Genomic DNA, 14,816 nt, shown 5'->3' with positions numbered 1-14,816 from the left:
ATAAATTATGGCAGAACATGGAAATATGAATGAAATATATGAATAAACCTTAGAAACTTGATGTTAAATGAAAAAACGCAAGCCACTGAAGAATATATGTAGCAGGAAGTTCAAAAACAGGTAAAACTAAGTATCATTAATTAATTTTATAAGTATGGGTAAATTATAAAGAAAGGCAAGGCATGATTGGTGTGCCAGTTTGAAAGTATCATGTACCCCAGAAAAGTCATGTTTTAATCCTGATTCAATCTTGTAGGAACAGCTATTTCTTTTAATCCTGATTCAATACTGTAGGCTGGAATCTTTTGATTAGATTTTCTCCAAGGAGATAAAACACACTCAATTGTGGGTGTGACCTGTGATTAAATGGAGATGGGACTGCACCCATTCCAAGTGGGTCTTGATTGGTTTAATGGAATCCTTTAAAAGAGGAAACATTTTGGAGAGTCAGAAACAACAGAGCTGACTGCAACTTCAGAGCAGAGCTCATGCGGATGCCACCACTTAGACAACCAAGACACAGATGTTTGGAGATGCTTGGAGGCCAGGAGATACTACCATGAGATGTTAAGCAAGCCAGAACCTGGAGAGAGCCAAGGGGAGCCAAGAGATGAAAGCCAGCCCCAGAGAAGCAAAGTGAGGAACCCCCAAAGGAAGAGAGGCTGAAAGCAACAGAGCCTAGGAGCAAGGGACCAGCAGACGCCAACCACATGACTACCCAGTTGAGAGGGGTGTTCCTGACTCATCTGAATTAAGGTATCTTTACCTGGATGCCTTAGTTTGGACAATTTTATAGGTTTACAACTTTAAACTTGTAACTTACTAAATTCCCCTTTTTAAAAGCCATTCCAGTTTGGTATATCCTATTCTGGCAGCTTGCATTTTGAATCACTGGTCACCTCTAGGCAAAAACTAGATGTTAGGACAGGGAAGAACAAATGAGGCACTTTATCTCAATCAGTGATATGTTATTTCTTAATCTAGGTGGTGAATTCACAGGTTGCTTTTGATATAAGGTTTCAAAAATTATCCAAGTGTTTCACATATTCTTTTGTCTGTAAAACATACTTTGTATTAAAATTAATAAATATTTTAAAGTAATATTTTAGACTAGTATATACCAAAGACTTAGTAATGATTATCTCTATGGAGAATTTTCATTTTTTGAAGTATTTGTTTCTAAACAATCTTAAATGAAAACATACAATACAACTTATTTGGAAAAATTAAAATAAAAATGCTCCTTAATACTGATGTTGTAATTATAAATAGCTGTGAGATAGAAAGCATCTCTTGTTGGAGCAATTGATAATGATCACCAATTCAGGTTTTTCTCACTCATATGAATTCCTCTCCAGAAACTGCTCCCATTCCAAAAAATTATAACTGGGTCCTACTGTAAAATTAATCTGGACAAAGGTGAAACAACATTCTCAACTTCCTTTAGTTGATAGGTGGTGTGTGTGTGTGTGTGAATATTCTATATAAATAAGCAACGGTTTCACAGTCAGGGGTGATGTGCAAGTAACAAACTTATTGAGGGAAGGGATCAGCTAGAGATATAAAGATTATGGCAAGAAAGTCCTTCTGATTGCCTCTTCATTTTAAAAAGAATAGGGAAACTTAACAGTCAACCAATTCATTCTCCTTTTTCCACTAAATATTCTTATAACATCTTGGCCTTAATACAAGGCACTATATAGGAAGGCAGTCATCTGAACTTGTAGTACTCATCCTTGTCATTGCCACTTTAAAATAAGTGCTTTCATTCCTATAGGTTCACGTGGGAAACTCCAAGCAAACAGGAATAATGGTACCAGACCCCTGAGAGCCTGCAAGTGGGGAACAATCAAACATCAGTCTAACTGCACTCCAGAACTGCAGTACCAATACAAAGTAAAAACCAAGTGTATGAGGATGCATGGGTGGTTCATGTGGGAGACCTGGGTTCGATTCCTAGACTATGTGCCCAAAACAAACAAAAAAATGTGGTAACTTCACCGAGTATTTAGCTGTATATTTTATATAATATTATTTTCTAAATAAATGCAAGAGGTGAGAATGTCTTATTTTCCTTCTTTTGACTCAACAGAAGGCAGTTAAGTAAGGAACAGGAACTTTAGGAAAAGTGTGGGCAGATCAGTGAAAACAGATGGGGAGAAGTAAGGCTCAACAACACTAAAGGAGACTTTAGGGAGAACCTTGAATCTTGAGGGTAAAGAACGTAATGTTGATTTGGAGGGAGTAAAGATGGGGCTGAGAGCATTCAAGGAGTAGAAGAGAAGGCTTATGGTATCTAAGGTTCTCTGATGCTTTAAAATAATATTTTAACGATGTACTAGAAATTATAGATGAAGACTGACAGTTTAAAAAGTGTTGCAAGTAAAGCAACATTTTGGCCCAAGCCTGTATCAAGACCATTCTCCTTCATCCCTTTTACTCTTGCTCTACTTTGACCAGCATGCTCTTAATGCTGAAGATGCTTTTTCCAAAGCTTATCCTTATAAGCCACCAGGTGGAGCCCAACAGTCACACAAAAAAAGAGCCCCCTCCTCAGCCTGATTTGCTGTTTCTCTATCAGCCAGCTAGATCCAACTCCCCTGAAAATTACTTACAAAGTCTAAGTGTAATCATGCAAGTTCACAGCAATATGTAACTTAGCCTTTCCCTCTTATTTAAAGAGCCTTTAAATAAGGGATGTGCTCTCCAAAAGTTGAAATACTCCCTCTGTACAGGGGCAAAGACTGAATTAAGCTGTTTTTCAATTGCTAATCTAGTTGGCTATGCCTCAATAAAATGAATGAATTTCACCTGTTTTTCCGCTGACCCAGTCACTGATTCATTTTCCTATTAAATACAATTTAATGCTGATCACCTTCCCAGTTCACATCTACCCCATAAGAAATTCAGTACCTATCAAAAACAAATGGAATAGTAAAAGTAACTGTTTCATCAGTTAACAGATGACCACCTCCCCACACCAACCACTTCCTCCTCTACCCCACGCATCATTAATCAGAACTCCCCTTCCTCTCCGTTCACCTCACCCAGTCACTCACTCCAGTGGAACTCACTGTACACTATCATTAAGACCAGTAGGATCATCACCCATTCTATTTCTCATTTCAACAACCTCCCATTAAGCCTAGACAACTTTATGTCCCACTCAAAATTTCTCAATCCTCTTTATACCTACCCTGACCTGTTCATTCCCTCTTCTCCCCCACTGCCCCCAAAAGCTACTGAAGTTTGCAAAGGAAAATAATATATCAATTTGGTCTGGGTCAATTCACATCATGTATCTTCAGTTAGCCTTCGACGTTGCTAAGAAACACTATTACGTTCCTTGCAACAGCTACTGTAAAACTTTCCATTTTCTTCAAGATTTGTCCTTAAATATTCTAGAAGAAGAAACCATGAAAAATCTAGGAGAAAGTAACCATGGTATCTCCATGCTTATGACATCCTGGAAGGGAAGACTGAGAAAATGTAGGCATGAATTCCACAGCATGAGTTTCTAAAGGGGAAGATAATTTAAGAGGGTTGGGAAACTCTTAAAACTGTAAATCTGATTATATAATTGCAAATCATTCCAGGGAGGAAACCAATGTGGCTTTTTAAATTATCCTGGATGAGAGTCTGGTACTAAATATTAAAAGTACAAAAAATGTTATGATGCATAACAAAAAGCAGTGATCCCGAAAAGTTACCAAAGGTTCACTAAGAACAGACTATCTTTGGGCTTTTCATAGTATTACAGGACTAAGATTCATAAAAACATGGCAGATGTGATATACAAAGAACTGAACAAGGCTTCACTGAGATCTCTCATAAAAGCTGGAAGAACAGGATGAAAAGTAACTTTCTGACAACTAGAGGTCTCCATACTGTAATTAAAAAAAATTATCATGTCAGGATATATACAATGCAAAATGTCCCATTTAAATCACTTCGTGTGATTAATTACATTCACAATATTGTGCTACCTACCATCACCACCAGCTGTTTCATCTGTTAATGGGCACTTGGGGTTTTTCCATTGTAACATTTTTGAGATCCTCTTTATGGATCTGGCAAGTAGGAGTGCCAGAGAAGCACTGTTTACACCAAAGAGGAGGCCAAGATGGATGGCCTCCTTAAGGCGCCTTCCAAAACTAGTGACATCACATAGCCTATTAATCTGTGCATTATATTCAGTCTTTTTGTTAAATTTCTAGATCTTCTAAATTTGGGGTTCTCTGCCTGAGTTTGTAAACTTGCAGTATGCTTTTATCAAGTGTAGATTACAAAACCACAGAACATATGTTCTCTTCCAAACCACTCCTCCAATGTTTCTAGCTTGATTTATGGCACACTATCCTCCTAGTGAGCCTGGCTCCAGACCTTGGGGTCATCAAATCATTTCCATCTATCCTTCTACACTCCCTGCAAGTGTTTACTGAGTATCCTCACCTGTAATTCCTCGCCAAAGGAGCTCAAAGTCAAGTGAAATGCTTAAATAAGCAAGTACAATACAAACAGATGAGAACCCCAATAATGGTATTATCAGAAGCTATGGGAGCACTTGGGAGGGAGGACTCTAAATCAGGAAATATTTTTTGAGTGGACAACTGAGTTGATTTAAAAGTTGAGTATTTCATCAAGTAAACACACAGAGAGGAGAAAGCCACTACTGAGAAAGTAAGTATAGTGTACAAAAGTCTGGAGCTATGAACAAACACAGCCAGCTTGGGAAATGGCTGGTGATAAGGCAAAAGAGAAAGGTATGGCAGGAGCTGAGGCTGCTCTCAGAAGAACTGTTGCCTTCGTCATCTCCCCAACAAATGGACAGTGCCTGAAAGTTCATCCAAGGTTTCCTCTTTCTCCTCCATGCCCCATTTCCAATTAGTCATCATGTCTTGGAGAAACCTTTTTAATTTCCCTTGAATCTTTTTACTGTTTCCTCCATACAACCCCTTTAATTCAGGTTCTCCCCATTTCACCTGTCTTAACACAGTAATAAGCAGGGAGTCTATTTTTGCATCTCTTGCTGCCAGTCATGGTCCTTTCCATCTACTCTGCACTCTAAGTCAGAGTGATCTTTTAACAAAGAGGCCTCCCTTCTCCAAGAAATGATCCCAGATTGTCCACTGCACCCACCTCCTCCAAACTTTTAGATAATTTTTTTAATCCTTATGGAAGAACTACAACATTCTTCTTTGCACTTTAGGTAGAACTGAAAGACACAGGTTGTTTAATTCATCTGCTTTGACCACACTTCTTCCCAGAAAGTCGAGTTCCATAGCCGGTATTAACTGGGAAGTGGGTCTTAGGACCGTGGGTGCTTCCCTCCATACTACTTCCTACCTCTGTTTAAAACTATAGACCAAAGTAAATGTCTATCTCAAGCTAGACAAATATGATTTTTCTATACTAGAAATTCTATGTTGTGACCCAGATTTCAGCCTGTGACCTAGAGAAGACTAGCAGAGCCATTATGGGGCTATGTAGAAAGAAGCAGAATAATTTAGCTTCTGGGCACAAACGGACAGAGAACAGAGAAAAGACATCATGTGGTGGCTGAGATGGTCAGGGTGGTCAAGAGAGAAGCTATGATCTTTGTTGCCTTTTAAATCCTGAGTTCCTCCTGAGACCTGCCTCCCATTTCCTGCCCTGGGTTTCAAGAGAACCACCAGTTTCTTACATTAATCCTTACTTTTATTTAAATTAGCTCAAGTGGGGTTACATTTCTTAGAATCAAACAAGCCCTATAATATTTATGTACAAAGCCTTTTGCATTATGCTATCATTTCCTTGAAGAAAGAAACGCTAGCTTGTTTACCTTTGTATTTTTCACATAATACAGCACATTGCCTTACATATAATAGAGCAATACATGTCTGGTGAACTGAATTTGACTACAGAAGAAATAAATGACTTTGGACTTGAATAACTCATAGCAATTCAGAGGCAAAGGATTTTTTAAGAGCAGAGATAAGGGACAGGGAAGAAATTCAGAAGAAAGCCATCCTGGCTACACTCAGTTTTAAAGTTTGGTCCATGAAGAAGATAGCCACAGCAAGTACTACTACCTGAAGACTCCTGGCCAAAGCCTGGCAAAGACAGGGAGGAAGCTGAGACAGTTGGAGCACAGCATGTTCTGAATAGGCAACAGTGACCTCGGTTCCTAAAGATCAGTAACTGACAGCCAGAACAAAATGGCAGGTTGACCACCAACATGCTCAACATCTGCAGCCCTTATTCCTCCTGAGACAGAAGTCATCTGATACCTTCATCAGGAAAATCTGCCACATTTCATTTCTTAATTTCTCTTTTGCATAAATATTTTAAAAGGCCTATTTCTATAAAAGAAATTTTATTGTCTTCATATTAAGAAGGTAGAGCTTGAAAAATTTAATACACTTTTCCATCTAAATGAGAATCTTAAAAAATTGTTTTTTAAATTACATGATTAACATATGATTATTATTTTAAAATATTCTTTTGCTAGAGTTAGCACCTGCACTTGCTGCTTCAAAAAGGCCTGGCTCCTTTCTGTGATGGTTGTACTTTACTCATGAGAAAAGGTGATGAAGTAATAGCTCAGCTGTAAAAAAAGAATCTGTAAGGCCACTGAAGTAATAAGACAAATTGACACCATGAAAATTTCCTGACTATACCCTTACAACTTGAAAACCAAGGCAGCAGTCCAATCGAGTAGGCACAATGGATACGACACAAAGGCAGATAAAAGGCAAGGCTGGATTTCCTGGTTTGAAGCAAAAGTCTTCCTTTTCTACTGCCAGAGTGTGGCAAGCACAATCAACAGGAGCAGGTGGTACGGCCATTATCGGGCCTTTTGATTTGATGGTGAAAAATTGGCATGCCTCCTAAGAAGGACTATTCCGGGCTCAAGGAGTTGATGTCACTTTTGGATAATGAGTTAGGCTTAAATATGATGACACTACTATCACACCACTTGAGAGCAAAAAAGAAAGTGCAACTGTTCCTAAGTGGCTCTGAGATCATAGAAATCACACTGATCTTCACATAACTGAAAAAAGGGTACAGGGTAGCACATTAGGTATAACACACAGATCTGTTTTGGCTTGCTTCATTAGGTATATGAGGCTAAGTATAGAATAAATCTAATTTTTTAAAAAGCATACTTTGGCCATCCACTGAGTGTTGGCATTCACAACTATAGAACATTCCCCAGAGGGTCCATCCCATTCAAGTTAGATAACCAATAAGCAAGTCACCAAACTTGGCTCAGCAGTTTCTTTAGATCAAAATGAAGTGGACAGCTGGAAGATGGCGGCTTAGTAAGACGCGCGGATCTTAGTTTCTTCTCCAGGACAGCTACTAGGGGAGTAGAAACGATACAGAAAGCGCCCAAAGCCACAACAGAGATAAAAAAGACAGCGTACCCCATCCTGGAACAGCTGGCTGGCTGAGAGAAGCAGCTCGGGTGAGATCGCCGAGGCACGCGGGCCTCACCGGGCGGGGCGGGAAGCGGCCGGAGTTACTCCCTTCCCCCTTCCCGGGCCGGCTGGGAGAATTGGAGAGGCGGTCCCCTGAAACCAAGGCGGCTGGCGCCCACACCACACGCGGCCCCCCGGACCAACTGAGAGAATTGGATCGGAAACCCCCAGGCCGGGGAGAACAGTGACGGGCGGGGGAGGCCCCTTCCAAACCCGTGACTCCCCGGGAACGTGCACTCTCTCGGGCGGAACGCTGCCGCTGGCGCCCTCCCTCCACGCTTGTCGCCCAGGGCCGACTAGGAAATTTGGACGGGCTCTTTCCCGGGCTGCGGCGACCAGCAACCCTCCCTGCGTTCGGACCCCGGGCCGGCTCAAGTCGCTTCGGCCAGTGAACCCCCGGGACGGTGAGAGTTTTCCAAAGTTTAAGGTCCCACAGCACCTTTTACTGGTGGGACCCGCAGACAAACGTGTGCCACGAGCGCCACCTACTGGGCAGGATAAGAAAAACAGAACCCAGAGATTTCACAGAAAAATCTTCCAAACTTTTGGATCCAAACCCAGGGAAATCTGTCTAAATGTGCAGACGCCAACAGAAGATAACGGATCACGCTCAAATAATTGAAAATATGGCCCAGTCAAAGGAACAAACCAATAGTTCAAATGAGATACAGGAGCTGAGACAACTAATGCTGAATATACGAACAGAAATGGAAAACCTCTTCAAAAACGAAATAGATAAATTGAGGGAGGACATGAAGAAGACATGGGCTGAACATAAAGAAGAAATAGAAAAACTGAAAAAACAAATCACAGAACTTATGGAAGTGAAGGACAAAGTAGAAAAGATAGAAAAAACAATGGATACCTACAATGATAGATTCAAAGAGACAGAAGATAGAATTAGTGATTTGGAGGATGGAACATCTGAATTCCAAAAAGAAACAGAAACTATCGGGAAAAGAATGGAAAAATTTGAACAGGGTATCAGGGAACTCAAGGACAATATGAACCGCACAAATATACGTGTTGTGGGTATCCCAGAAGGAGAAGAGAAGGGAAAAGGAGGAGAAAAACTAATGGAAGAAATTTTCACTGAAAATTTCCCAACTCTTATGAAAGACCTAAAATTACAGATCCAAGAAGTGCAGCGCACCCCAAAGATATTAGACCCAAATAGGCGTTCTCCAAGACACTTACTAGTTAGAATTTCAGAGGTCAAAGAGAAAGAGAGGATCTTGAAAGCAGCAAGAGAAAAACAATCCATCACATACAAGGGAAACCCAATAAGACTATGTGTAGATTTCTCAGCAGAAACCATGGAGGCTAGAAGACAGTGGGATGATATATTTAAATTACTAAAAGAGAAAAACTGCCAACCAAGACTTATATATCCAGCAAAATTGTCCTTCAAAAATGAGGGAGAAATTAAAACATTCTCAGACAAAAAGTCACTGAGAGAATTTGTGACCAAGAGACCAGCTCTGCAAGAAATACTAAAGGGATCACTAGAGTCAGAACCGAAAAGACAGAAGAGAGAGGTATGGAGAAGAGTGTAGAAAGAAGGAAAGTCAGATATGATATATATAATACAAAAGGCAAAATGGCAGAGGAAAATATTATCCAAACAGTAATAACACTAAATGTTAATGGACTGAATTCCCCAATCAAAAGACATAGATTGGCAGAATGGATTAAAAAACAGGATCCTTCCATATGCTGTCTACAGGAAACACATCTTAGACCCAAAGATAAACATAGGTTGAAAGTGAAAGGTTGGGAAAAGATATTTCATGCAAATAACAACCAGAAAAGAGCAGGAGTGGCTATACTAATATCCAACAAATTAGATTTCAAATGTAAAACAGTTAAAAGAGACAAAGAAGGACACTATATACTAATAAAAGGAACAATTAAACAAGAAGACATAACAATCATAAATATTTATGCACCGAACCAGAATGCCCCAAAATACGTGAGGAATACACTGCAAACACTGAAAAGGGAAATAGACACAAATACCATAATAGTTGGAGACTTCAATTCCCCACTCTCATCAATGGACAGAACATCTAGACAGAGGATCAATAAAGAAATAGAGAATCTGAATATTACTATAAAGGAGCTAGACTTAACAGACATTTATAGGACATTAAATCCCACAACAGCAGGATACACCTTTTTCTCAAGTGCTCATGGATCATTCTCAAAGATAGACCATATGCTGGGTCACAAAGCAAGTCTTAACAAATTTAAAAAGATTGAAATCATACACAACACTTTTTCGGATCATAAAGGAATGAAGTTGGAAATCAATAATAGGCGGAATACCAGAAAATTCACAAATACCTGGAGGCTCAACAACACACTCTTAAACAACGAGTGGGTCAAAGAAGAAATTGCAAGAGAAATTAGTAAATACCTCGAGGCAAATGAAAATGAAAACACAACATATCAAAACTTATGGGATGCAGCAAAGGCAGTGCTAAGAGGGAAATTTATTGCCCTAAATGCCTATATCAGAAAAGAAGAAAAGGCAAAAATGCAGGAATTAACTGTCCACTTGGAAGAACTGGAGAAAGAACAGCAAACTAATCCCAAAGCAAGCAAAAGGAAAGAAATAACAAAGATCAGAGCAGAAATAAATGAAATTGAAAATATGAAAACAGTAGAGAAAATCAATAAGACCAGAAGTTGGTTCTATGAGAAAACCAATAAGATTGATGGGCCCCTATCAAGATTGACAAAAAGAAGGAGAGAGAGGATGCAAATAAATAAGATCAGAAATGGAAGAGGAGACATAACTACTGACCTCACAGAAATAAAGGAGGTAATAACAGGATACTATGAACAACTTTACGCTAATAAATACAACAATTTAGATGAAATGGATGGGTTCCTGGAAAGACATGAACAACCAACTTTGACTCAAGAAGACATAGATGACCTCAACAAACCAATCACAAGTAAAGAAATTGAATTAGTCATTCAAAAGCTTCCTAAAAAGAAAAGTCCAGGACCAGATGGCTTCACATGTGAATTCTACCAAACGTTCCAGAAAGAATTAGTACCAATTCTCTTCAAACTCTTCAAAAAAATCGAAGTGGAGGGAAAACTGCCTAATTCATTCTATGAAGCCAACATCACCCTCATAACAAAACCAGGCAAAGATATTACAAAAAAAGAAAACTACAGACCAATCTCTCTAATGAATATAGATGCAAAAATCCTCAATAAAATTCTAGCAAATCGTATCCAACAACACATTAAAAGAATTATACATCATGACCAAGTAGGATTCATCCCAGGTATGCAAGGATGGTTCAACATAAGAAAATCAATTAATGTAATACACCATATCAACAAATCAAAGCAGAAAAATCACATGATCATCTCAATTGATGCAGAGAAGGCATTCGACAAGATTCAACATCCTTTCCTGTTGAAAACACTTCAAAAGATAGGAATACAAGGGAACTTCCTTAAAATGATAGAGGGAATATATGAAAAACCCACAGCTAATATCATCCTCAATGGGGAAAAATTGAAAACTTTCCCCCTAAGATCAGGAACAACACAAGGATGTACACTATCACCACTATTATTCAACATTGTGTTGGAGGTTCTAGCCAGAGCAATTAGACAAGAAAAAGAAATACAAGGCATCAAAATTGGAAAGGAAGAAGTAAAACTATCACTGTTTGCAGACGATATGATACTATACGTCGAAAACCCGGAAAAATCCACAACAAAACTACTAGAGCTAATAAATGAGTACAGCAAAGTAGCAGGTTACAAGATCAACATTCAAAAATCTGTAGCATTTCTATACACTAGTAATGAACAAGCTGAGGGGGAAATCAAGAAGCGAATCCCATTTACAATTGCAACTAAAAGAATATAATGCCTAGGAATAAATTTAACTAAAGAGACAAAAAACCTATATAAAGAAAACTACAAAAAACTGCTAAAAGAAATCACAGAAGACCTAAATAGATGGAAGGGCATACCGTGTTCATGGATTGGAAGACTAAATATAGTTAAGATGTCAATCCTACCTAAATTGATTTACAGATTCAATGCAATACCAATCAAAATCCCAACAACTTATTTTTCAGAAATAGAAAAGCCAATAAGCAAATTTATCTGGAAGGGCAGGGTGCCCCGAATTGCTAAAAACATCTTGAGGGAAAAAAACGGAGCTGGAGGTCTCGCGCTGCCTGACTTTAAGGCATATTATGAAGCCACAGTGGTCAAAACAGCATGGTATTGGCATAAAGATAGATATATCGACCAATGGAATCGAATAGAGTGCTCAGATATAGACCCTCTCATCTATGGACATTTGATCTTTGATAAGGCAGTCAAGCCAACTCACCTGGGACAGAGCATTCTCTTCAATAAATGGTGCCTAGAGAACTGGATATCCATATGCAAAAGAATGAAAGAAGACCCATCTCTCACACCCTATACAAAAGTTAACTCAAAATGGATCAAAGATCTAAACATTAGGTCTAAGACCATAAAACAGATAGAGGAAAATGTTGGGAGATATCTTATGGATCTTACAACTGGAGGAGGTTTTATGGACCTTAAACCTAAAGCAAGAGCACTGAAGAAGGAAATAAATAAATGGGAACTCCTCAAAATTAAACACTTTTGTGCATCAAAGAACTTCATCAAGAAAGTAGAAAGACAGCCTTCACAATGGGAGACAATATTTGGAAATGATATATCAGATAAAGGTCTAGTATCCAGAATTTATAAAGAGATTGTTCATCTCAACAACAAAAAGACAGCCAACCCAATTACAAAATGGGAAAAAGACTTGAACAGACACCTATCAGAAGAGGAAATACAAATGGCCAAAAGGCACATGAAGAGATGCTCAATGTCCCTGGCCATTAGAGAAATGCAAATCAAAACCACAATGACATATCATCTCACACCCACCAGAATGGCCATTATCAACAAAACAGAAAATGACAAGTGCTGGAGAGGATGCGGAGAAAGAGGCACACTTATCCACTGTTGGTGGGAATGTCAAATGGTGCAACCACTGTGGAAGGCAGTTTGGCAGTTCCTCAAAAAGCTGAATATAGAATTGCCATACGACCCAGCAATACCATTGCTGGGAATATACTCAAAGGACTTAAGGGCAAGGACACAAACGGACATTTGCACACCAATGTTTATAGCAGCGTTATTTACAACTGGAAAGAGATGGAAACAGCCGAAATCTCCATCAACAGAAGAGTGGCTAAACAAACTGTGGTATATACATATGATGGAATACTATGCAGCTTTAAGACAGGATAAACTTATGAAGCATGTAATAACATGGATGGACCTAGAGAACATTATGCTGAGTGAGTCTAGCCAAAAACTAAAGGACAAATACTGTATGGTCCCACTGATGTGAACAGACATTCGAGAATAAATTTGGAATATGTCCTTGATAACAGAGTCCAGCAGGAGGTAGAAACAGGGTAAGATAATGGGCAATTGGAGTTGAAGGGATACAGACGGTGTAACAGGACTAGATACAAAAACTCAAAAATGGACAGCACAATAATAACTAACTGTAAAGTAATCATGTTAAAACACTGAATGAAGCTGCATCTGAGCTATAGGTTTTTGTTTTGTTTTGTTTTGTTTTGATTTTACTATTATTACTTTTATTTTTTTCTCTATATTAACATTCTATATCTTTTTCGGTTATGTTGCTAGTTCTTCTAAACCAATGCATATGTACTAAGAAATGATGATCATGCATCTATGTGATGATGTTAAGAATTAATGATTGCATATGTAGAATGGTATGATCTCTAAATGTTGGGTTAATTTCTTTTTTTCCGTTAATTAAAAAAAAAAAAAAAGAGTAGGGATAATTGGAGCTGAAGGGATACAGACTGTACAACGGGACTGGATATAAAAACTCAGAAATGGACAGCACAATACTACCCAATTGTAATGCAATTATGTTAAAACACTGAATGAAGCTGCATGTGAGGTATAGGTTTTTTGTTTTTGTTTTTGTTTTTTTTCTTTCTATTATTGTTTTAATTCTTATTCTGTTGTCTTTTTATTTCTTTTTCTAAATCGATGCAAATGTACTAAGAAATGATGAATATGCAACTATGTGATGTTATTAAGAATTACTGATTGTACATGTAGATTGGAATGATTTCTAATTGTTTTGTTAATTCTTTTTTTAATTAATAAAAAAAATAAATAAATAAATAAATAAAAACTTATAAATTTCAAAAAAAAAATGAAGTGGACAGCCATGATTCTCAGACTGCTTAGGTTAGATGTTAATCTTTTTAGCTTAGACTGGTTTCTGACAACTTCTATAAAAACCTCGTACACTTTCCTGCTGATAGCAGGGTAATTTAATTTTTAATGCCATAAATAAAACTTCTGAAGACCAACAATTAAAAAGCAAATCATTCAAAAACACCTTCATATTCATATTTGGAAGCAAAGGAGTTTGCATGGGGTCCCCTGAAAATACCTGAATTTTTGCATAGCTTAACACTAGAGTATAAAAGGCTTTAAGACTGCTAATTGATGCAGTGAATTATGTGCACTACACAAAAATGGGATTCATGATCTAACAGGAAATAAGCAAGGGCTGAGAATGTACTTCTATCTCACACAAAAAACAAAAACAAAAGGTGATTCCCTGGCAATTCAAGGAACCTATAAGTAAGCAGATGAGGGGGCAGTTAAGGGCAATTTCAGAAGAACCAGGACCAAAATATGGCAAGTACCATGCTTCGATAAACAAACAACAATTAAAATATACAAAAAGATTTTCCTAGAAGCCACCTAAATTGGATTCTGCCTGGGAACCACGCTTTCTCTTGCCAAAGATCACCTACCCCAGGGCAAAATTGCTGTCCTCCTTCCAGTCCACAATGCGGCAGATGAACAGTGTGTTGGTATAATCTTTAGGCCGGGTCACAAAGTCCTGGGGACAGTCCTTGAGAGGCACATAAATTCTAGGCACTCGGTGGTCTGAGGGAGAAAACAAGGCATATTTCCTAAACAGCTCACTGTTCTTGTCAGCCAAGAGTTTGAGGAAGCCAGTTGCTGCCCGGGGATGTTTTTTCTCCAAAATGTAAACAACCTGAAAACATCAAAGATATAGTCAATATTGTTTATCTACAGAACTGGTAACAACTAGGAAAAGTAAGCAGGATATTAGCTGATTGGCAGCTAAGTCCAGCAGTTTTTCTAAGACACTGAGTGCTTCTCAACATCGCTCTGTGACTAAGTAATCTATACTGAAGTTGCAACAACTTAAGTACACAGTGAGTATACAGTCAAGAAAAAAAATTAGGAGATATA

General features: G+C 38.3%; 1 protein-coding gene across 5 annotated transcripts in view; it reads right to left on the bottom strand.

Moving 5' to 3' along the window:
• DIS3L2 (DIS3 like 3'-5' exoribonuclease 2) overlaps positions 1-14,816 on the bottom strand; it is a 526,830-nt gene that overhangs the window by 260,627 nt on the left and 251,387 nt on the right. For all 5 annotated transcript variants that reach the window (XR_013173119.1, XM_077155428.1, XM_077155431.1 and 2 more), the window contains exon 8: positions 14,348-14,595. Coding sequence is in view for 4 of the 5 variants with exons in the window: in XM_077155428.1 (XP_077011543.1) it covers positions 14,348-14,595 (248 nt within the window). In the remaining variant the exon portion in view is untranslated. The remainder of the gene's footprint in view (positions 1-14,347; positions 14,596-14,816) is intronic.

This window comes from Tamandua tetradactyla, chromosome 3, assembly GCF_023851605.1.
Source record: "Tamandua tetradactyla isolate mTamTet1 chromosome 3, mTamTet1.pri, whole genome shotgun sequence".
Classification (NCBI taxonomy): domain Eukaryota; kingdom Metazoa; phylum Chordata; class Mammalia; order Pilosa; family Myrmecophagidae; genus Tamandua; species Tamandua tetradactyla.
Note: the sequence above shows the minus strand (reverse complement) of the source record. Positions and strands in the feature narration are given on the sequence as shown.